Genomic DNA, 24,390 nt, shown 5'->3' with positions numbered 1-24,390 from the left:
CCAGCACTGTCCTCTTTCTCTCAGGCGTGTCCGACTCTCTGCGACCCCATGGACTGTAGCCCGCCAGGCTCCTCTGTCTGTGAGATTCTCCAGGGGAGAATACTGGAGTGGGTTGCCCTGCCCTCCTCCAGGGGATCTTCCCCACCCAGGGATCGAACCCAGGTCTCCCACGTTGCAGCAGATTCTTCACCATCTCAGCCACCAGGGAAGTCCAGCACAGACAAATCTAATTAATAATTAATTTTTAAAAATTGATACCTCAGAAATACAAAAGTTTATAAGAGAGTACTAAGAACCACTGTGTGTTGACCAATCTGACAGCAAACTTAGAAGAGATGCAGGAGTCTCTAGAGACACAAGCCTGCCAGAACTGAGTAAAGGAGACGTCGTAGACAGCCTGAACAGAGCGGCCACGGGATGTGACACAGAATCTGTAACATGCCAATAAAAACTCCATGCAAACCAAAGGCCAGAGCTGGGTGGCTGCATGGAGGAGTTCTACCAAACTGACAAAGAGGAGCTTATACTGGCCCTCTTCAAACTCTTCCAGGAGACTGAAGGGGAGGAAACACTCCCAAAGTCACTCTATGAAGCCACCACCACCCCGATACCTAAGCCAGACAAAGACACAACCAAAAAAGAAAAGTTACAGAACAAAGCTGTTTATGAAAATACATGCAAAATGCACAACAAAATATATTAAGTAACCGAATTCAGCAACACACAAAAGGAATCACACACCATGATCAGCTTGGATTCATACCAGGGTCACAAGGATAATTCAACATGTGCAAATCAATCAATGTGAATCACCACGGCAACAAGAGAAAAGACAAAACAACATGCTCGCCTTAATAGGTTCAGAGAAAGCATTGATAAAATTCAACATCCATTCATCACAAAAACTCACCAAAGTGAGTACAGAGGGAAGACATCTCAACGTAATAAAAGCTATTTAGGACAAGCACAGTCAACACAGTACTCAAAGAAAAAAAAGCTGAAAGGCTTTCTATAACTCTGGGACAAGACAAGGACGCCCACTCTCAGCATTTGTGTTCAGCATACTACTGGAGTCCAGGCACAGCAATCAGACAAGAAACAAGGATGCAACTTGGCGGCAGGAAAGAGGCAAAACCGTCCCGAGTGCAGAGGACATGATACTCCACTTACGAAACCCTAGAGCGCAGACACAAGCTGTCAGAACTGAGGGAGGGAGCACCCCGGTCTGCGGAGTGGGGCAGGCGGTGTTGTCTGGGTCTGCAGTCTCTGCGTGTGTGTGTGTGTGTGTGTGTGTGTGTGTGTGTGTGTGTACTCAGTCGTGTCCAACTCTGTGTGACTCCACAGACAGTAGCGCGTCAGGCTCCTCTGTCCATGGGATTCTTCAGGCAAGAATAGTGAGGTGGGTTGCCATTTCCTCCTCCAGGCAAGAATAGTGAGGTGGGTTGCCATTTCCTCCTCCAGGGCATCTTCCCAACCCAGGGATCGACCTAGGTCTCCTGCGCTGGCAGGCAGATTCTTTCCCCCTGAGCTGCCTGGGAGGCCTGAGTGCAGCCTACCCTCACTGCACTCAACAAAAACGGCGTCAGACGCCCGCCTGCTCTTCTCGTTTTCTCCCTGTGTGTGCATGTGGACTCTCAGGACTTCCCAGCTGGCATACTGGTGAAGAACCCGCCTGCCGGTGCAGGAGACATAGGAGACTTGGGTTCCATCCTGGGGTGGGGACGATCCCCTGGAGGAGGGCCTGGCAACCCCCTCCAGTGTTCCTGCCTGGAGAATCCCATGGACAGAGGAGCCTGACGGGCTGCAGTCCATAGGGTCGAAAAGAGTCGGACACGGCTGAGCAACTGAGCAGGCACACTAGTTAACTATCGTTTCTATTTTCCATTTCTGGCCTCACTATGACACATTTCAGAAATTTTAGTCAGCGCTTTACGCAAGATGGCAGATCGGGAACTCCCAGCCCTCATCTCGCACAGAAACACTCATAAACCGGGATTATTTGGGCCAAAAGACTTTTATGCAAACTGCATAATCCAGCTAGTGAGCTTCAGCACCTCGGATGAGCAGAAAACCAAGAAGAACCACTTGGAAAGGATAAACAGAGCAGGTTCTGTTTCCCGGTCTCCCCTCCGGCAAGCACAGCTCAGCACTGAGAGGAGCCCCCCCGGGCCCAGGCCCCCTCCTCCCCAGGAGGACAGTGGGTGCAGCCACACCACGTCCCCAGGCTCTGGGGCCCTGCAGACCTCAGGCCTCAGAGACCACCTCGCTGCTCAGCTCACGAGAGCGCCAGGCCACAGACGCACGTGGGGCCGCAAAGCAGGAAGAGAAGGGACGGGGCTCTGTGCGGCCAGCTCGGCCTCGGGGGTTAGAGGAGGACGGGGTCCTCAGACTTCTCCCTCAGGACAGGGGCACGACGGGGCGGGGCACACCATCAACTCCCCGGACGGGAGGGCCAGGGATCCTCAGGTCCACAGAAGACGTCTCCGAGGCTCCAGAATCTCTAACTGGGCTGGGGGAAAATTCACCGTACGTCTGAGAGGAGGCGGCTGCTTCTCCCAGCGCACAGACACCAAAGCAGAGCCACAGAAACACCGAGAACCGGGAACCGTGACTCTGCCCAAGGCCACAGAGACTGCAAGAAATCGGGAGATCTGAGAGCTCACTTATTTGGAAAACAATTGTCCCGAAGCAGCTCAGTGAACTGATCTTCCACAAGGTGCTCAGAATCAGAACGGGAACGGACATTGCCTTCAAAAAACGGTGCTGGAAGAGCTAGATGACAGCAGGCAGGAGGGGGAAGCTGGACCCTCAGCTCACACTACATGTGAAATCATCTCAAAACACAGCAGAGACTTAAACACAGGGCCTGACACCATGACAGAACAAGAAGGAAACACAGGGTGGGCTTCGTGACATGGGTGTGGACAAGCTTTCTGTGGATATGGCACCAAAAGCACGGGCAGCAAAGACAGAGACAGACCAGGGGGGTCCGGCAAATAAAACCTCCTGCCAGCACAGGAAACGGTCACAGGAAAGGCAATGGACGCAACGGAGAAGACGTGTGCAAACCACACATCTGATAAGGGGCTACTTCTCCAATATACAAGGAGCTCAGACAACTCAACGCAAAGTAACAACCACCCGGTTTTTAAACGGGCAAAGGACCTGAACAGATGTGTCTCAAAAGACGATGCCCAGACGACCAAACAGGACATGGGAAGGTCTCAACACCCACCAGTCCTCAGGGGAGTGCACAGCAGAGCCAGTGAGATGTCACTGCATGCCGAGGTCCAGCCCCGGCAGGATCCGGGGGTACCCTCAGGATGAATGGCGTCGGCGAGAGAGAGAAGACACGTGAGACCAGCCTTGATAGGGCCAAGTCTGCGAGGGAGAGAGAGAGAAAAAGAGAGACAGAGAGAATGACCAGACGGGGGTGTTTGCAGGGTCTGGCAGAGTCTGGCCATCCTTTATTTTTCACCGTGGCTTTTATACCCTAAGTTAGTACATTTCTAAGGTAGTTTAACATTACGTCAGCTTGTCCTTCACGAAACCAGGGTGTTTTCTGCATACTTCTTTGTTTACGAGGGTCTTGTACATTATCTTCTGGCCTTGGGGCCTATTAACATTTTATGCAGGTCAGGTGAGTGTCAACCTATTTTCTGTTTCTCTGGTGACCTTAACTGTAAGGTAGCAGTCTCATAGGGCAACAGTACAGAGTAGAAGTATAACCTTGTTAACACAAAAATTAATCCTTCTGCAGAAGTTGTCAGTTGCATTTATCTAAGAAGTTTACCCCATACAGACTCTGCGGCTTCAGTGAGGCAGCCCCTGCCTAGTACTCCTGGCTGACAATTAACAACCATCTCATTGTTACCACACTAGGGCTAAGCTCTTATTTTTCTAGATCTATAACTATATTAACAATGGTTTCTATAACACAACCTTAGCACATTAAGAGCAAAAACAGCAAGCAAAACACAGCAAGCAAACGTCAACCCAATAACCACCTATAGAATAATTTTTCTTATGTTTTCTAATAGGACTCCTTTACCCCTTAAAAAGGCCCTATGTCTATTAGGGCTTTTATATAATCAGGTTCTTTATGCTATTTTATGATTAGGATATTATAAGCAATCATGCATATTAGTACCAAGGGCATAAATGCATTTGGCTAACAAACTACCTGCAAAGGAGTTTAAATTAAAACACTCCTTTCACCCTGGATAATCTCATAAAATACCACCACCTGGGAAACTTATTGATTAAAGTTCTAAATTGATTCTTGGAAAGAGATCGGGGAAGGCCTTCTGCCTATGTCACAGAAATTAGGGAGTAGTCTATTGAGGCAGGCATCAGAAAGACAGATATCATCTTTAAGGTGAGTGCCGGGGGCAGCTTTTTGAAATCCCTGAAGACCTGATCCGCCTTGCCTGTCAGGTTCTCTTCCTCATGACCTTGTCATGGGCGGGATCTCGTGTGCCAGCTCCCGGCAACTGCACGTGTAACAGACACTTGACTGCTAGGAAAAAGACAAAGACAACACGTGCTGCCAAACGAAGAGAAAAGAGAACCTTGCGCATGGTCGTTGGGGACACAGTCGGTGCAGCCACTGTGGAAAGCAGGATGGAGTTTCCTCAAATTCTAAATCTAGAACTCCCTACCATACGATCCAGCAATTCCACTCCGGGGTCTGTATCCAAAGAAGATGCAGCCAGGACCTCACAGACATATCTGCACCCGTGTTCTGCATTGTTGTTCCCGGTACCAGGACACAGCCACAACCTGGCTGGCTGTCAAGAGATAACCGCACACAGAAAATGCCATACGCACACAATGGAGTCTCACTCAGCCTTTAAAAAGGGAATCCCTCCTGTTGAGACGACATGGGTGAGGCCGGAGGACGTTATGCTGTAAAGTAAGGCAGACAGGCGGGGAAACCCAGCAGGAGCTCCCTGACCTGTGGAATCTAAAACAGACTCTGAGAAACGGAGAGAACGGTAGTCTCCAGAGGCCAGGAGCGGGGGTAAGCGGGGAGGTGCGGGTCACGGGGAACAACGTTTCAGGGCCGCCGACGAGTAATCCTGGAGACCTGATGGGCAGCGACGGGACCAGAGCTGACCATGCTCTGGTGTCGACTCAATCCTGCTCAGAGGGTAGCCCGCACGTGTCCTCACCAGACCCGCAGACCTCGGTGAACTGCGGGGGCTGATGGACACGCTCATTATAATTAGCATGACTGCAGTGCTTATTTCACAGCGTAGACAGAAATCAGAACGTCAAGCTGTGCATGTGAAACAGATACAGTTTTTGTCAGTTATACCTCAGGAAAGCTGAAAGGGTTTTCTTTCATTTAATTACACCAGGCACTGGGGTGTTATTCCATTTCTGATTTTAGGCGCTTGCTCTCATGCTTAAAATACGTTTTACATTTTTATTTCTGAACACGTATGCATTCTCCTCCTCCTCTAGAAAAGACAGTGCTCTAACGGTACTTCACTGAACCCTGGGTACTCGTATACACGTGTGTGGGCGTGTGCACGTCTCTGTGCACACGTGTGGGTGTGTTTGTCCGTGCAAGTGTGTGTCTGTGTAATTTCCAAAGCTCATTTGGCCACGCGTTCCTCTCTGTTGCCCCTCACTCTCTCTCTGCCGTCTCTGAGTACTGCTTCCCGTGTGAAAACTGTCAGCATCTGAGGACGTGCACCTCTGGAAATGCCCTCATTCACGCTCATTCTCTTTTTATCAAGTTACTTGGGAACACTTCCTGTTTTGAATCAAGCGTGTGACTCAAGTACTAGGAGAGGAAAACGCTCCTCAAGGTTAAGGGATCCAGGCCCCCAGGGCCCTCCTCTCTCGGGACCTGGCGGGTGAGAGGCTGAGGCTCGGCCCACAGCAGGAGGCGGTGCCCAACCTCCTGGAAGCCTGGGGTGTCCTCGGCTTGAAGCTCTGGCTTCCGCCCCTTGTAAGCACTCCGACAGGGGGCGGGTACTCTTCCTGACGGCATCGCTCCAGTATCCTTTCAGTTCAGTTCAGTCGCTCAGTCGTGTCCGACTCTTTTGACCCCATGAATTGCAGCTCGCCAGACCTCCCTGTCCAGCACCAACTCCCGGAGTTTACCCAAACCCATGCCCATCAAGTCGGTGATGCCATCCAGCCATCTCATCCTTGGTCGTCCCCTTCTCCTCCTACCTTCAATCTTTCCCAGCATCAGGGTCTTTTCCAATGAGTCAACTCTTCACATGAGGTGGCTAAAGGATTGGAGTTTCAGCTTCAGCATCAGTCCTTCCAATGAACACCCAGGACTGATCTCCTTTAGGATGGACTGGTTGGATCTCCTTGCAGTCCAAGGGACTCTCAAGAGTCTTCTCCAACACCACAGTTCAAAAGCATCAATTCTTTGGTGCTCAGCTTTCTTTATAGTCAACTCTCACATCCATACATGACTACTGGAAAAACCACAGCCTTGACCAGATGGACCTTTGTTGGCACAGTAATATCTCTGCTTTTTAATATGCTGGTCTAGGTTGGTCATAACTTTCCTTCCAAGAGTTAAGCATCTTTTATAATTTCACTGGCTGCACAGTCCACCATCTGCAGTGATTTTGGAGCCCAAAAAATAAAGTCTGACACTGTTTCCACTGTCCTCCCATCTATTTGCCATGAAGTGATTGGGCCCAGATTGCCATGATGTTAGTCGAACGTTGAGCTTTAAGCCAACTTTTTCACTCTCCTCTTTCACTTTCATCAAGAGGCTTTTTAGTTCCTCTTCACTTTCTGCCATAAGGGTGGTGTCATCTGCATATCTGAGGTTATTGATATGTCTCCCGGCAATCGTGATTCCAGCTTGTGCTTCTTCCAGCCCAGCGTTTCTCATGATGTACTCTGCATATAAGTTAAACAAGCAGGGTGACAAATACAGCCTTGACGTGCTCCTTTTCCTATTTGGAACCAGTCTGTTGCTCCATGTCCAGTTGTAACTGTTGCTTCCTGACCTGCATACAGGTTTCTCAAGAGGCAGGTCAGGTGGTCTGGTATTCCCATTTCTTTCAGAATTTTCCACAGTTTATTGTGATCCACACAGTCGAAGGCTTTGGCATAGTCAGTAAAGCAGAAATAGATGTTTTTCTGGAACTCTCTTTCTTTTTTTTGATGATCCAGCGAGATATTGCAATTGATCTCTGGTTCCTCTGCCTTTTCTAAAACCAGCTTGAACATCTGGAAGTTCACAGTTCATGTATTGCTGAAGCCTGGCTTGGAGAATTTTGAGCATTACTTTACTAGCGTGTGAGATGAGTGCAATTGTGCGGTAGTTTGGGCATTCTTTGGAACTGCCAGTATCCTTTAGCGCCCCCTTTTGGTAGGGGGCAGTCTGCTCCCGGGGGCTGCTCATTCTCTTGATGTTGATCTGCGTTTTCTACAGGAAGTAGTTTCAGGACATTTTTAGGGCCTCAGTCCAGTCCGCCTTGACGTTTTTTTTTTTTTTTTTTTTTCAGTTGAAATTTAGTCAGAATAAACTGTTTCAAACTGTAAATTCAGTAGGAAATACTTTTTAAATTTAACCTTCAGTTTCTCAGTTTACTGTGAAAGGTTACCTTTCTTTAATATGTAGTGAATTAACCCACTTGTTGACCTAGCTGCGGCACACAGGCCTCCGTTGCAGGGTGCGGGGTCCTTGGCTGAAGGGTGCCGTGTCTGGAGCCCTGACCGGTGATGAACCCTAACCCTCAGTGAGGAGCGCCGAGTCTCAGTCACGGGCCCAGCACGGCCGCCCTCGGGTGTCACGTGTACCTACATGTGCCCCAGCCCTCCCCAGGTCGGTTCTCCTCAGGGAAGGAGGCTCCGCTATTCCTTTCTTCAGCCGCTGCTGTCTGTCGTGAGCTTCTTCATGTCTGACACTTAAGACAGACACCACCCTGGCCCTCAGCACAGTCCCGCCTCTCCTGAATTGCCATTTCTGCGCTCTCTGCTGCATTCCGGAACATTCCCTCACAGCTATACTCCGACGTCCCATGTGGCCACTCAGCTGTCATCTTGACTGCCTGACTTTTTTTAACGTGTTGAATCTACTGGATTGTTCACATCGAAAATGTTCGACTCTTTTCAGTAACTGCCTGTTCTACAAAATAATCCACATGCTTGTCTCCCTTTATGTTTCTGTGAGGATGGGTCCCTCTCTGTGTCCACACGGGTGGACCTCCCTCTGACCCCGAGATGATCCCCGCCGCCGGGGCCACACCGGTAACCTCTCCCCACTTCGCTGTGGTTCCCATTCCATTTGGGGAACTTTTCTTCTGCATTTGTCTGTGGTTACGTGTTGCAGAAACACTCTCCGGGGCACATCTCAGCATCAGGAGCAGAGGAGGCTCTGGGTGGGCACCAGACTCGCCCCCTTGGGTGCAGTCTGAGCCAGCAGCCCATCACGTCCACCATCTCATGTCACCTCGTCTGGAAATTAACCGTGATGATCGCAGAAAGAGCCCACGGCCCCTCTGAGGGCTAGGGTTCGGGACAACATGCAGAGGAGGAACCTCAGGCGCAGAGAAAGGGCACCGCCACTCAAGGTTCCATGAGCAGTGGGCACACATTTATAGGAACATCTGTTCCCACCAGAGTGAGAGCTCTCACCCCAATCAACACCCCCGAAAGCTTGCAGGTGATGGCAAGACCGGGAGGAGACTGTGCCAAAGGACCCCGGGGCCCCGAGGAGGCAGGAAGCCCCCGGGGGCTTGTTCCCAGGAAGGCGGGCTGGACGGTGATGCGGTAAAGAGAGACGCGCCTGAAGGGGGCTGTGACAGGGGGAACCCACACTCCGGGGCGGGGGAGGAGTCAGTTTCCTTCCTGATTCCTTGAGCGTCTCCTCTGGGCTCTCGGCCACGCAGACTCCACTGAGCCCCAGGGAGACGCTGAACATGTGTCCCTCATAAAGGACAGACTTGTGGACACACTGGGGAAGGAGAGGGTGTGAGGAATAGAGAGAGTAGCCTGGAAACACACACACCAGCCGTGTGAAACACACCGCCGGGGGACGTGCCGTGTGACTCAGGAGCTCACAGAGGCGTCTGTGACAGCCTAGACGGGTGGGGGGGTTCAAGACGGAGGGCCACGCGACACATATGGCCGATCCACATTGATGTGTGGCAGAACCAGCACCATACTGTGAAGCGACGATCCTCCAGTTAAAAACAATGTGTCTCTGGGGATCTGAGCCCTGCGGGCAGCAGGAGCCGGCATCCTCCCAGAAGCATCTCCAGGGCCTGGTGACCCGGCCAGGGTGAGGACCCCACGGGGACCTGCAGATGGATGGTCAGAGGAGGAAGCAGACCCCGAGGTGAGGCTCTCAGAGGGAAGGAGCCTGGCCGTCCTCATCTGGAAGGGGCAACTCAGGAACACACTGGGACTGTCATGGGGACGACGCCAGGCTTTCAAGAAGAGGCTGTTCCCCTTCCTGCAGGGACGCTGATGTGACAACCGCGTGACAGGAAACCCCAGCCCCGGAGAGGACACACCCTGTGTGTCTGTCTGTCCGGAGGGCACCCAGGTCTCCTCCAACCTCACGGCCTGGACCACAGGGAGGAGACGCCATGGCCCCCACCCTCCCTGCCCTGCTCTGCCTTGGTGAGATGAGGAGGGGCAGGGGGAGCCCTGGACTGGAGGGACCCTCCCCGAGCGGGCCTGCTCCGACAGGGGACCCCAGACCCCAGGAGGCTCCCGGGGAGGAGAGGCACTGCTCAGAGCTGAGGGCAGACCTCTCACAGGGCTCTCTCTTCCAGGGCTGAGTGTGGGCCTGAGGACCCAGGTGCAGGCTGGTGAGTCTGTCCCCAGGGCCAGCTCCCTCCTCTCGTGGGGTCAAGGGTCACCCCCAGGCCACGGGGAGGGGGACGGCAGCTCGGGGCTCACGGAGGGGGAGTCTGGGAGGCCTGGGCTGAGAGTCGGGGCATGGGGGAGACGCCGGGTGAGCCTGCCTCTGATTTCCTTGCAGAGACCCCCCCCAAACCCACCATCTGGGCAGAGCCGGGCTCTGTGGTCCCCTGGCTGAGCCCCGTGAGCATCTGGTGTCAGGGGACCCTGGGGGCCCAGGAGTTCCGTCTGGATAAAGAGGGAAGCTCAGTCCCCTGGGACACACAGAAACCCCTGGAGCCCGGGGACAAGGCCAAGTTCTCCATCTCACTGATGACCGAGCAGTATGCAGGGCATTATTGGTGCTACTATCTCAGGGGATATCACTGGTCAGAGCGCAGTGGCCCCCTGGAGCTGGTGGTGACAGGTGAGAGACGCTTGGGGACCTCAGGCTCTGCCCTCGGGAGGGGGATCTGCTCTCAGGGGTGTCCCTCTCACAGCCCAGCCCTGGGGGGCAAGGAGGGAGACCCACGGATCCAGCTGCCTCCTTCTCTCCTAGGACGCTATGGCAAACCCAGCCTCTCAGCCCTGCCGAGCCCTGTGGTGACCTCAGGAGGGAACGTGACCCTGCAGTGTGGCTCCCGTCGGGGATTTAACAGGTTCCGTCTGACCAAGGAAGGAGAAGACGAGTCCTCTCAGACCCTGGATGGACAACGGAGCCCCGACGGGCAGACCCAGGCCCTGTTCCCCGTGGGCCCCATGAGCCCCGGACACGGGTGGACGTTCAGATGCTACGGCTTTTACAGGGACACCCCCCGGGTGTGGTCGGCCCCCAGCGACCCCCTGGAGCTCCTGGTCTCAGGTGAGGAAGTCCCGTCCTGACCCCACATTTGTGCAGACAAGACAACATATTCGGGTCTCTGCTCCCAGGGGAGCCCCTGTGAGGGGGGAGGAGCGTGGTGCTCACAGGACAGACACACAGACACAGACGGCGAGGCCTGGGGCCGGGCCGGGAAGGGTGTCCACGGGGGACGCGGTCCCAACGACCCGGCGCCCGTCTCTCCCCAGGGCTGTCTGGGAAGCCGTCCCTCCTGAGCCCGCAGGGCCCTGTCGTCACCTCTGGACAGAACCTGACCCTGCAGTGTCGCTCTGACGCCGGCTACGCCAGATTCGCTCTGTCCAAGGAGGGGGGCCGGGACCTCCCCCAGCGCCCTGCCTGGAGGGCCCAGGGGGGGCTCTCTCAGGCCGACTTCCCCCTGGGCCCGGTGGGCACCGTCCACGGGGGCCGGTACAGATGCTACGGTGGACACGGCCTCTCCTCCGAGTGGTCGGCCCCCAGCGACCCCCTGGAGCTCCTGGTGGCAGGTGAGGGGCCAGTGGGTCAGTCGGGGGCCAGACTCTGCACAGGCCCTACCGGGGAGCCCCAGGGGTGATGCTGGGACCAGGGGGAGGGGTCCCCAGGAGGGGACAGAGAGACGGTGTGGGGGAGGGGGGACTCGGAGAAACAGAGACGGCGCCGAGGGTCCAGAGAGGCCGCGGAGTCTCGCTCAGAACCAGGGCCGGGCCCGCACCCCCTTCCTCTCTGCAGGACTGCTCAGAGACAGACCCTCGCTCTCGGCACGGCCGGGCCCCTCGGTGGCCCCGGGGGAGAACGTGACCCTGCTGTGTCAGTCAGGAGAATGGACGGACACCTTCCTTCTGTCCAAGGAGGGGGCAGCCCATCGGCCCCTGCGTCTGCGCGCCCAGGACCAAGGCGGGCGGTTCCAGGCCGAGTTCTCCTTGAGTCCTGTGAGCTCGGCCCACGGGGGCACCTACAGGTGTTACCGCGCACTCAGCACAGACTCCTACCTGCTGTCCCGGCCCAGCGAGCCCCTGGCGCTCCTGGTCTCAGGTGAGGCCCCGTCTGTCCGTCTGACTCAGCAGCTCGGGGCTCTGTGCCCTGGGAGGCCCGGGAGGTCGTGGAGGAGGGGGCGCTGAGGGAGAGACCCCCTGAGGGAGGGGCCTCGGAGCCCGGCCCCGCCCCTTCCTCCCCACTGGGGTCCCGGAGGGGCAGGGGGGCAGTGGGAGGGTCTCGGGGAGGCCACAGGGCCGTGCAGGGCAGAGGGGAGTGAGGTGGGGACCCCGGTCAGCCCGGCGCACCCCTTCCTGGGCTCATTCCCAGGACACATGGGCCCAGCCCCCACCCTCGGGCCGCAGTTCAACAACTGGGGAGTCACAGGGCTCTATGCTCAGGGGAGACAGCCCGCCCCAGGGCGGTGTGGGAGTCGGAAGATCTAATACCCACTGAGGTCATCAAGACTCACTGCGGGTGGAGCAGAGATGCTGAGGGGCAACGGGAAACACAGGCTGCAGGGGCTCTGGGCTGCTGGGTGAAGGGCCGTGGGTCGGGGGGTCACTCAGCCTGGGGGAGCAGGCCTGCGGAAGGGGGAAGTCCCACCCCCACCCCCTTGCTGACCCCCAGGGGGCTCCAGGGATCAGTGCCCACCCTCATCGGGTCAGGCCCGCAGAGAGGGGAGCAGGCTCTTGGGGAGGTGGTCATAGGTCCGGGGACAGGCTGACTCTGCCTCCAGTTCAGGCGCCTCTGGAGACTCTGAGGTGGACCCCCTCACCCTCACCACACCCGCGTCGGGCCTCAGCTTATCCCAGTGTAAAAGGAGAGGCCCCTGGCCCAGACTGTAGATGTCCTGGTTCTGACCTGGGTGTGACCCCCCTCGGGCGAGGAGGTGACTGTGGGACCTGTCCCCTCCGCTGCAGCGTGGTGACGGCATGTGGGGGGGGGGGGACCCAGAGGCCCCTCATGCAGCCCGCCCCTCCCCCGACCCCGATGAGGTGGGGGAGGGGCGGGGACCAGGGAGGACCCTCAGCTCCAGCTGAGACCCTCGGGCAGCCCCCTCAGGCGAGGGGCCCCCAGAGCAGGAAGCCCGTGTCCTCCTGGGGGCCAGCTCAGGAGGCGCTCAGGGCACCCACGGCCCTGGTTCCAGTCCCGGCTCTGCCCCATCCAGGCTGGGTCACCAGGGCCGTGATCTCCGTCTCTGTGCCTCAGTTTCCTCGCCTGTAAAACGGGTGGGAAGGGTTGGAGATGGAGGCACAGACCCCAGCAGGAGTCCACACACAGTAGGTGCTCAGTCAAACGGCATCCCTGGCTCACTCAGACGTCTCTGGTGCCCCAGGCCTCACGTGGTACCTGAGTGTCCTCATCGGGGTCTCGGTGACCTTCGTCCTGCTGCTCCTGGTCCTCCTCTTCCTCTTCCTCCGGCACCGGGGTCAGGACAGACGTAGGAAGTCGGGTGAGTACGGAATGGGGTAACTGGCTCCCTGGAGGCCTTAGGGCATCAGGCAGAGGGAAACCTAGGACATGGGAACAGTCAGCTTAAATAATTTTTTTGCACAGTATGGAGGGTCCTTAAAAATTAAAAACAGAATTATCATATGATCCGGCAAATCCACTGCTGGGTATATGTTTGAATGAAATGAAAACTAATTTGAAAAGATACAAACAAACAAAAAAAAAAGAAAAGATACAAACATTCCAATATTCATATAGCCAATTTACAATAGCCAAGGTATGTCAGCAACCCAAATGTCCAGCAAGAAATGAATGAATAGAGAAAATGTGGTGTGTGTGTGTGTGTGTATATATACACCCACATATACATACAATGGAATATTACTCAGCCATAAAAAAGAAGGAAACTCTGCCATCTGCTACAGCATACATGGACCTAGAGAGTATTATGCTTACTGAAATAAGTCACAGAAAGGTAAATGTTTTATGATATCATTTGTACATACTGAATCTGGAAAATAATAGAAAGGAATGTATATGTAAAACAGAAACAGACTCCTTGATATAATGGTTACCAGTGGGGGCCGGGAAGAGTAGGGGTATGAACTAACAGACACAGACTACTATGTACAAAATAAACAACAAGGATACACTGGATAGCACAGGGAATGTAGCAATTATTTTTTAATAACATTAAATGGAGTATAACCTATAAAAACATTGAATCATATGTTGTATGCCTAAAACTACTATATTATAAATCAATGATATTTCATTAAAAAATTTTTCCAGTTCTCAAATCTGAAAATCTAGTGGAAAAAAACACCCACTGTCAGCCCACGTGCACTAGTTTAAGCCATCTCCCTCCTTCTCAATGTCATGACCTGAAACACACACCACCAGCCCAGGCTGCCTCCTCTCCTCCTGAATCCCACGTGGAGGGTGGGGTCACCACCTCCCCGGGCTGAGCCTCTGTCCTGGGACCCAGCCCAGGCCGAGGCTGATTTCCAACCTCCCACAGGGGCCGCAGACCAAGGGCCTGAGGACAGAGGCCCGCAGAGCAGGTAATCCCCGCCCCGACACCCCCAGAGCCCCCCACAGCACCCAACCTTCTCCCCCTGACACAGCGTCTCCTCCTCAGCTCCAGCCCAGCCACGGACACCCAGGACCAGGCCATCTGTGAGCAGGAGAGGCGGCGGCCCGCGGCGGGGGGCACAGAGACTTCTGGAGGCAGTGGGGGGGACGCTCAGAAGGGTGGGGGACCACACAGCACTCACCCCGGGGTGCAGGGCGGGGGCTCCAGCCCTGAGGCTCTCGGAACCCCACCCAGCGGTTCCCCTGCTCTGCTGCAGATGCTGCCGTGAGCGACACACAGTCTGAGGTGGGGCTGCAGCTGGACCATCGGGTGAGACCCCTGCTCCCGTCCGGCCACCACAGACCTCCTGGTGCCAAACTCAGCCCAGCGCACGCGTCGCTGCGCCCACCCCGACCCCTCCTTCCCGGCTCCCTGGGTCCTGCCGTGACCCCAGCCTCCCCTTGCCCTGTGACCTCACGGCCCCTCCTTCAGGGCTCCTTTCCCAGCTCCGTGTCCTCTGGCTGACCTTCTGGTGTGGGGGTGCAGCCCCAGGTCTCAAGAGGACGCGTGCATCAGTGGATCGCCCACACGCCCCAGGCCCCCCTCCTTCACCCCCCAGCAAAGGGCGCGGGAGAGCGGGCACCACCCCCTGGCCCTGCAGGTACAGCGGGCACTCACCTCACGGTGAGAGGGGCCCCACGCCAACAAGCAGGCGGATCCCAGAATGCAAGGGCCTGACGAGGAAAGTAAATCACGAGACGGGACTGGGCGCACGGGGTGGGCACACCCAGTAGGAAGGCCCTGAGGCGGGAGGGATGCACTTTAGCAGGAAGACGGCCATGTGCCTGGGCAGATGAGCAAGAGGCCAGGGCTCAGACAGAAACCAGGGCCCGACAAGGCACCCGGAGGCTCCCGGGCGTCAGGAGGCCCCTGCAGTTTCCATCAGGAGAGTGAGCTGACCTGACCCGAGGTTCCAAGCCTCATGTGGGCACAGCGGGGAGCTGGCTGGAGGAGGGGCGGCGGGCCCAGGAGGCGCCTGTCCTGTCTCACGGTCTCCCTCCAGCAGAACAGGTGGGAGGCAGACCCCCAGGAGGGGACGGGCGCCCTGTGAGCCCCCGAGATGAAGATGAAGGCGGGAGGTGGTCCCTCTCCTCCCGGTTGGGGGGATTCCGGGAAGGACAGACAGACGCACAGCACAAGGGTCCCTCCTCTCCGGGCCCCCAGGCGCCCCATCTCACACACCTTTCCCCCCACCCAGCAGGCTGCCACGTCCGAAGCCCCCCAGGACGTGACCTACGCCCAGCTGAACCACTCGACTGTCAGAAGGGGGACGGCCGCACCCCCCGGCCCCCTGGTGGGGGAGCCCCCAGCAGACCCCAGTGAGTACGCTGCTCTCGCCGTTCGCTAGCCCAGGAAGGACCCGGACCCCAGGCTCCAGGGACCAGATCTCAGCGACTCCAGGAGGCACGGGAGCAGCCAGCAGTGGAGATCACCCAAAGACCAGCAGCCAGTCCCTGGGCTCCTAACAGACCACCTGGGGCCCCGGGACCCTTTCGGGTCAACCCTCAGAAGCAGCATCCTGGATCCCCGGTGGCCCAGCGGTTAAGAATCTGCCGGCCAATTCAGGGAACGCGGGTCTGACCCCCTTGCTGCGGACAGCTGAGCCGCGGGGCACGGCCGCTGCTGAAGCCCTGTGCCCAGAGCCGGTGCTCCTCGAGAGGAGCCAGCGCGAGCAGGCCGTGCACAGCCAGGCACCAGCCTCCACGCGCTGCAGCCAGAGCGAGCCCCCACGCAGCAGGGAAGACCCAGCACAGCCGCAAATAAAGAAGTCACTAAAGACTGAACGGCGTGTTTCAGTTTCCTTAAAAAAGACAATTAATATCCTCATATTTTATAAAGAAGGCGACAGACTTCTCAATTATCAGTGATTTTGAAAAAGATCAGCAAATTACTCCAAATGAAGACAGGAAGAGGGAAATAACAATGACAAGGGCAGCTACTACTGAAGACAGACAAAAAGGAGAGGAAAGTCAGAAAAGCCAGAAAGCTTCATCCTTTAGAACGTGGATCACACTTACACATCCTAGGCACAATGAGCAAATCAAAAAGAGAGAAGGCATTGCTTTACCGTCGTCAGGACACTATGGCAGGCCCTTCAGACTTTAGAAAGATAAAAACTTCATTGAAGGACAGTTTTATGCTATTATAGTAGAAAATGTAGATGACACAGACCAAAACTCTCAAAAATAAAATTTATCAAAATTATGGACGTGGGGATAAACAGAAAATCTGAATTGTCCTATATGTTAAAGTGAACTCTGAGTCCAGAGAGTTTCACAGGTGAATGCATCTGAACACGTGGGCAGTCATGAAACACACACACACTCGTACACACACCTACGGAACTTACACCAGCTTACGCAGAGAGGGGAAAGGAAGGGCACGCTCCATAAAACATTTCACTGCGCCAGAAAAACCTGAGCCCAAATGCAACACGGAAACGACAAAAGGGGAAACCACAGGAAGCTCTTTTTTCCTGGTTTCTGTTTTCCTGAACAAAACATTCACAAAGAGGATTCATCAATGAAATGGACAATATATCATGCACGTGCACCTATTTTTTTTTTCAGGAACGTGTGGTTGGTTTCATCCTCAAAAATCAATCAATACAATTCAAATATTAAAAGAAGGAATTTTAAAACACCATGATAACAGATGAAAAGGTTTTGATAAAACACATCACCAATTTATAATGAAAAAGTCGTAAGTAGAAGGGAATTTCCTATCATTTATCAAAGCATCTTTTAAAACCTGCACCAGAGATCTATTTTTTATGTTTGTTTGTTCATTGCTGACTGTGTGGGGTCTTGGTCACTGCGTGGGCTGTTCTCCAGTTGCAGCGGGCAGGGGACTCTACCTGCGGTGCCCGGCCCCTCACCGCGGGCGCCTCTCCTCACCGCGGGCGCCTCTCTGGCGGCGCAGCTCGGGTCTAGGGCGCCCAGCTCCAGCAGCTGTGGCGCGTGGGTGAGCGGCTCCCAGGCCCTCCAGCACAGGTTCAGGGTGCGTGTGGCATCTTCCCCGGTCAGGGATGGAACCCGGGTCAGGCAGATTCTGCACCACTGAGCCACCAGAGAAGCCCAGAGATCACTGTCAAAGGTACAAATGTACAACCTTTCTGCCTGCGATTAAGACTGAGCCAAGAATGTTTACTATTACATTTCTATTCAGCAGGGTCCTGGAAGAACCAGCCAATTAAATAATAAAGTCCAAAAAAAAAATAGGCACAGAGGGATGGAGTAAAACTGTATTGCTAAAAAAACAAAGAACAAAAACCTGTATTGCTCACAGATTACAAAACTGTATGCATGGAAAATCCAAATAATATAAGAATCTATTTTTCTGATTTGAAAATGATCTATCTATTATCATTGGGTGTACTCAATATATAAAAATCAGTTGCATTTCATACTTCCAGTTTTGGACCAGGAGGAAACAGAGGTTTGTTTCCTTAACCCCCCACCAGGCACAGTTAAGCTCCTGGACATTACATATACAATCGCAAGAATTTACTGTGCTTCCCAGATAATCTGAGTTTTTACAAATTGGAGGTTTGTGGCAAACCGCATCAGGCAAGCCTATCAGTGCCATTTCCCCACTAGCATTATTTTTTAACTGAAGTGTGTACATTGTTGTGTCAGACAGAATGCTACTGCAGACTTACAGACCACAGTATGGTGTGAACGTAACTTTGATAGACACTGGGAACACAAAAGAGTTTCCGTAACTCACTTTACTGTGATATCTGCTTTGTTGCTGTGGTCTCCAACTGGGCCCACAACATCTCTGGGGTCTGCCTGTACTCTGAAGAGTGGAGAGAAGGCAGCAGACAGACTGGTAAGAGTGGTAAGACCCCAGGAGTGAAACAGTGGGCATCAAAGGGGACCAGTACCTGGACTGCCCCATCCACCGGGCAGGAATGAGTCATACCCCAGCGATGCGTCAGGTAAGCCCTTTATAACGAAAGATTTCCATAAGACCCAGACCCTCACAACATAATATCCAAAATGTCCAGGTCTCAGTTTGAAAACTCATTCATCAACACGAGAACCAGGAAAATCTCATCTTGAGTATTTTGGCCACCTGATGCGAAGAGCCAACACACTGGAAAAGACCCTGATGCTGGGAAAGACTGAAGGCAGGAGGAGAAGGGGGCGACAGAGGATGAGATGGTTGGATGGCATCACCGACTCTATGGACATGAGTTTGAGCAAAGTCCGGGAGATGGTGATGGACAGGGAGGCCTGGCATGCTGCAGTCCCTGGGGTCGCAAAGGGTCGGACACAACTGAGCGACTGAACAACAACAGCTGCTGCTAGCACTGAGACGACAGAGGGGCTGAAATTATCTGACAAGCACTGTAAAACAGTCATGCTAAAAATGCTCTGAGGAGCAATTATACATGTGCTTCAAGTAAATCTAAAAAAGCTAGAAAGTCTCAGCAAAGAAACAGAAGATATAAAGAACTAGTGGATATTTCAGATCTGAAAGACGCAATAAGTAAAACAGAGTCCCCGTGGATGAACGGGCTCAACAGCACAGTGGAGGTAACCGGGGACAGGGGACGGAGGAGGCAGCAACAGGAACACCAGTCTGAACACCAGGGAGCACAGATTCTGGAAAGGCATGGGAACAGAGTCCCAACAGTCTCCGATCCCGGGGATCTGATTCCTAGAAGGAGAAGAGAGAGAGGATGAGACTGGAAAGCAATTCAAGAAAGAGTGGCTGGAATTCCCCCAAACTTGGCAGAAGTCGTAAATCTACAGATTCATGAAACTCAGAAAAACCCAAAGAGGATGAGCCCCAGAAATCCACGCCAAGACGCACCACAATCCAACAGAAGAGGAAGGCGCTCCCTGGACGCCGTGAGATCGGAGTGCCACCCGCTAACATGACGGGGCACTTATCAGAGACTCAAGGGCAGGAAGGAAGTGGTGCAACAGTCTCAGGAGCTGAAAGAAAACTGCCAATCCCGACTCTACAGTCGTGTCCACCTCTCAGCGACCCCGTGGACTGTAGTCCGCCGGGTTCCTCTGTCCATGGGATTTCCAGGCAAGAATCCTGGAGTGGGTTACCATTTCCTCCTCCCTTCCTTCAGAAATGAAGCGGGGGAAAGACACTCTCAGGTACAGGAGAACCGACAGGACTCTCAGAAGCATGCCGGGCCTAGATCAGCGGCCAAGGGAAGTTCTGGTCCCAGAAAAGGGAGGACTCTTGGGACATCAGGAAGCAAGAAAGAAGACTGGGAAAACAGAAACGTGGACGGGCAGACAGCAATGAGGACAGAAGGTCCACACCGCCCTGTTGTCTCCCCTCCATGAGCACTAGTCTCAAATTCTGCGGCAGCAAAACCCAATTCACACTCGTTGTCATCCAATGATATTGTCATCTTTCGTTTATCTACTAACGTTTTAAGAAGTGTTGATAAATTAACATTGTGTTTCAATTCCTGGAGCCTGTACGGGGATGGGAGATGTTAGAATTCCATGTAGTATAAAGACCTTACGCGGGTTTCCCTGGTGGCTCACCGGTAAGGAATCCGCCTGCCAATGCAGGAGACACAGGTTCAATCCCTGGTTGGGGAAGATCCCACGTGCCACAGAGCAACCCAGCCCGTGTGCCACAACCACTGAGCCTGCGCTCGAAAGCCCGGGGACCCACAGCTACTGAGGTGCGTGCCCGAGAGCCTGTGCTCTCAGTGAGAGGGGCCCCCGCGCCACAGCTCCGGAGAAGTCCATGCGGCCACGAGGACCCCGCGCAGCCAGAGACACATGCAGAGAAGCCACACCTTCACGGTAAAGCCAAACGAGCTCTAGAATATTCCCAAACACGGGTCATTTTTAGGCCTTGAAAGGATAAGCGGAACCAGTCATTTTATCCACCTCCAAAACATAAAGACAGGAAGCAGACTCCGTATACTCAACAGTATAACTTCGGGGACTTCCCTGGCAGTCCAGGGGCCAGGACTCTGTCCTTTCATGGCGGAGGGGTGAGTTCACTTCCTGCTTGGGGAACAAAGATCCTGCAAGCTGACTGGCTGGAACGAAAAAATGAAAAACAATGTAACTTTCCTATCACAGAGTGCAAAGGCAATCAGAAGCAACGCTGCAGGCAGGCGGAATGGCAGGAGTCAGCGCCGCCCGCAAAGACTTAGGTGGGTGGTGGGACTGCCGCACCGCGCTCCTGCTCAGCACCCAGCCTGGCCTCTGCAGACCTGACGGATGAAGGTTGGCTGGCGGGTCTCAGACTTCACCCAGCGCTAGCTCCCATCGCAGCTGCTGTATGGGATGGGTACTTCCCCCAAAACAGAATTAGGCAGCCTTGGCTCACTTTTACACAGGTGTGGATCTGGTAACTAAGAAGCAGTTCGTGTTCACCTAGGCTGGACTGCAGTTCACGTCCACACTTTGGCCAGACCCAAATTAATTCTCCCCGCCTTGCAGCACAGTCCAAAGGGACCCACGGCTTCCTGACGTCGGGCAGAACATCCCATCTGTCTGCAGCGTCGATGACATCTTGTTAACTGGACCTGCTGGGTAGGGGGCAGCGAGGACTCTGGTAACCCTCGTATACACCATGAAAGGTGGCAGTTGTCATTTTGTTTCTGCTTTTTAAGATAAAAGAAATTCAGCGATCCAGAGCGTCCCAAAGCAGGGAGGTTAACAGAGGTCCTGTTCTCGGAGGCTGTCAAGACACTCCGTGTAGTAAGCCGTGGGCCACTGCACCTTGCAACACCTCACCCTGAGAGAGAAGCACAGTTCTGGGTGGGCATCCTTGGCTTGCAGAAGCAGCATACGTCATCCTTGGGAAAACGAGTGACTTCTCATGTGACTGAGAAGCTGGCGGATCTGAGTGGAGCCCCAAGGCGGGGCTCTGTAGTGGCTTCACTCCCGGCACCCCCATATCCGGGTGTAGTGGAGGCCGCATGAATTTCAGCGAGCCCCAGTGGCAGAGGTGAGGTTTAGTCCTATGGGCTCACACCATCACACCCACCATCTGCAACTGACAGCCAGAGGCTACTTAAAGAACGGCCCCTGGGGCTTCCCAGGTGGCTCAGTGGTAAAGAACACGCCTGCCCATGCAGGAGATGCAACAGGTACAGGTCCCATCCTTGGGTCGGGACAATTCCCTGCAGCAGGAAATGGCAACCCAGTCCAGTGTTCTTGCCTGGAGAATCTCATGGACAGAGGAGCCTGGTGGGCTATGCTCCAGGGAGTCACAGAAGGGTCAGACACAACTTAGCGACTAAGCACCAACAAACATAGACCCCAGATGCTCTCAGTCTGATTAAAGAGCTTCCCTTCCCTCCCTACATAGCTGGGCACTTTATTAATTCTATCAAACGGTTCTGATGCCCAAACTTATGTAATGATGCGGGTGTTCTTTGTTAGTCTATTAACATGTTGGATTAACCTTACTGGTTTTCAAATGCTGAACCAGCCTAGCATCTGATGATAAGCCACACTTCGTTGTGCTGTGCTATCCTTTTCAGACTTGCTTGGCTTTCCTTTATCAATAGTTCGGTGAGGATTTTTGCATCTGTCGTCCTGACGTGTCTGCAGCTCTCTTTCCTTTTCCTGATTTGAGTTTGGAGTAATGCTGACCTCATAAAATCGCTGCACAGTGATTTCTTTCCCTTCTATTTTCTGGAAGAAATTGTATAAAATTGTAGTATTTCTTCCCTAAACGTTTAGCAGTACATGCCAGTGAACCCATTCTGCCCTGGAGTCTTTCTTCTTTGTTGGAAAGTTACTACAAAATTAATTTCTTTAATATTTTTAAGGAATATTCAGATTATTTCTTCTCAAGTGCGTTTTGGCAGCCTGTGTCTCTCAAGAGTTGCCAAGATTATGGGCACAGAATTGTTCGTTATCTTCTTCTTATGATCCTATTTATGTCCGTGGGGTCTGTAGTGATGACCTGTCATTCATTACAAATATTGGCAAATGGTGTCTTCCCTCTTTCTTCCACGGTTTCCCTGACTAGTGGTTTGTCAACTTCACTGACCTTTCTAAAGAACTGGCTCTGGGTCTCATTCATCCCTATTACTGCTTTTCTGTTTTCAGTTTCATGGAGTCCAGCCCTTTACTGTTTTTAAAGTGTTGTTTATTTCGTCATGGCTGTGCTGGGTCTGCGTTGCTGTGCGGGCTTCTCTAGCTGCCGTGAGCAGGACGACTCTCTACTTGTGGTGCGAGGGCTGCTCCTCACAGCGGCTTCTCTTGTTGCAGAGCAGGGGCGCCAGGGTGCACGGGCTCAGCTGCCCCGCGGCACGTGGAGGCTTCCCGGACCAGGGATCCAGCCTGTGTCCCCTGCATAAGCAGGTGGGCTCTTAACCACTGGGCCACGAGGGAATCCTTTATTATTCATTATGCTTAATTTGGGGCGAGTCCGCTCTTTTTCTTGTGTCTTAAAATGGAAAGTTTGGCTCGTGGTTAGAGACCATTCTTCTTTACAATGTGAACACTTGCTGGTCTTCCTTTCCTTCTGAACACTGCTTCACCTGCATCCCGCAAGCATGGTGTACTTTCACTTCCATCCAGTTCAAAATATTTTTTCAATTTTCCTTGAGTTCCTCTTTGTGCCGTGGATTATTTAGAAGTGTGTTGTTTAATTTCCAAAGAATTGAAGATTTACCAGATAGCTTTCTGGTGATAGATTTTAACTGAAATCCCAATACGGTCAGAAGAGAAGTCATGAGTGACAGCAATTCTTTTAAATCTGCTAAGCTGTTTAACAACCAAGAATAAAGACTACCTTGGCCAATATTCCATGTAATCTTGAAAAAAAGTGCATTTTGCTACTGGTTGAATGTGTTCTGTGTGCCAGTTAGGTCAAGTCGGCTGATAGTATGGTTAAGGTTTTCTATATCCTTGCCGATTGGCCATCTACTTACTCTAACAAGAGAGTATTAAGGTCCCTGACGATACCCATTGACTTATCTATCTGTCTTTTCATCTCTGTCAGTTTCTGCTTTCAGTATTTTGAAGCTCTGCGGTTCTGTGTGCAGACGCTTGGGATTACTATGTCTTCCTGATGAACTGACCTTTTTATCTTCACCCCCAATAGTCTTCTTGCTCTAAAGTCTCTGGTGTGTTTTTTATTGTAGTGTCTCGCACAGCATAGCCACTGAGGAAGGTAATGACACCTCCTTGCTGTCCCAAAGATATCCGAGCCCTAGTCCCTGCAAACTATGAATATATTACTGTACATGGCAGAAGGGGCTCTGCAGACATGACTGAAGCAAGTATCTTGAGATGGGGACATTATCCTAGGTGACCTGGGGGAGCCCAGCGCATTCACAAGGCTTTGTGTAAGAGGGAGGCGAGAGGGTCAGAGGCAGGGGTAGGAAACCAACGGCCGAGGTTGAGTGATGGAAGGAAGGGCCCACAAGCCAGGCACTGCAGGCTGACTCTGGAAGACGAGAAAGGCAAGGAACAGAGCCTCACTGCAGAGCCACTAGAGCAACTAGCCCTGCAGACACCTCGGTTGTAGCCCGGCGGGGCTGGCTTTGTACTTATGACCGCCAGAACAGGAAGACACCACATTTGTGTTGTTTAAAGCGCCTAAGTTCATGGGAATTTGTTACACCACCAATAGGAAACTAATGCAGCCACATAAGCTTTCTTTTCTTTTGATAAAGAATGCATAATACATTCTTTCATCGTTTTAACCTATTTACACCACTGTATTAAGGGAACCTCGTGAGGTTAACTTGTTGGGTCTTCCTTATTGTTAATCCAGTTTTACAATCTCTGCACTTAATTGTATTTTTGCCACTTATATTTAATGTAATTACTGACAAGGTTCTATTTAGGTTTCAGTTCAGTTCAGTCACTCAGTCGTGTCCGACTCTTTGTGACCCCATGGACCACAGCACACCAGGCCTCCCTGTCCATCACCAACTCCCGGAGTTTACTCAAATTCATGTCCATTGCATCAGTGATGCCTTTGGTCGTTTCCTTCTCCTCCTGCCCTCAATCTTTCCCAGGGTCCTTTCAAATAAGTCAGCTCTTTGCATCAGGTGGCCAAAGGATTGGAGTTTCAGCTTCAACATCAGTCCTTCCAATGAACACCCAGGACTGATCTCCTTTAGGATGGACTGGTTGGATCTCCTTGCAGTCCAAGGGACTCTCAA

The 24,390-nt window shown here is 53.2% G+C and overlaps 1 protein-coding gene across 13 annotated transcripts in view; it reads left to right on the top strand.

Annotated features, from left to right (window-relative positions):
- The window catches only part of LOC122421171 (leukocyte immunoglobulin-like receptor subfamily A member 6), a 161,461-nt gene extending 144,557 nt beyond the window's left edge, over nt 1–16,904 (top strand). For 5 of the 13 annotated variants that reach the window (XM_043437020.1, XM_043437018.1, XM_043437027.1 and 2 more), the window contains 9 exons: nt 9,980–10,264; nt 10,397–10,699; nt 10,906–11,202; nt 11,426–11,728; nt 13,008–13,124; nt 14,145–14,187; nt 14,265–14,302; nt 14,476–14,528; nt 15,457–16,904. In XM_043437020.1, coding sequence (XP_043292955.1) covers nt 9,980–10,264; nt 10,397–10,699; nt 10,906–11,202; nt 11,426–11,728; nt 13,008–13,124; nt 14,145–14,187; nt 14,265–14,302; nt 14,476–14,528; nt 15,457–15,606 — 1,589 coding nt within the window. In that variant the 3' untranslated portion in view covers nt 15,607–16,904. Of the gene's footprint in view, nt 1–9,480; nt 9,616–9,770; nt 9,807–9,979; nt 10,265–10,396; nt 10,700–10,905; nt 11,203–11,425; nt 11,729–13,007; nt 13,125–14,144; nt 14,188–14,264; nt 14,303–14,475; nt 14,529–15,456 lie in introns of those variants that run through there. The other 8 variants (XM_043437026.1, XM_043437023.1, XM_043437024.1 and 5 more) reach the window with 7 other exon arrangements.
- The last annotated feature ends 7,486 nt before the right edge of the window (nt 16,905–24,390 follow it).

Source organism: Cervus canadensis, chromosome 18, assembly GCF_019320065.1.
Source record: "Cervus canadensis isolate Bull #8, Minnesota chromosome 18, ASM1932006v1, whole genome shotgun sequence".
Taxonomy (NCBI): domain Eukaryota; kingdom Metazoa; phylum Chordata; class Mammalia; order Artiodactyla; family Cervidae; genus Cervus; species Cervus canadensis.
The sequence above is the reverse complement of the archived record's forward strand: the minus strand, read 5'-3'. Positions and strand labels throughout refer to the sequence as shown.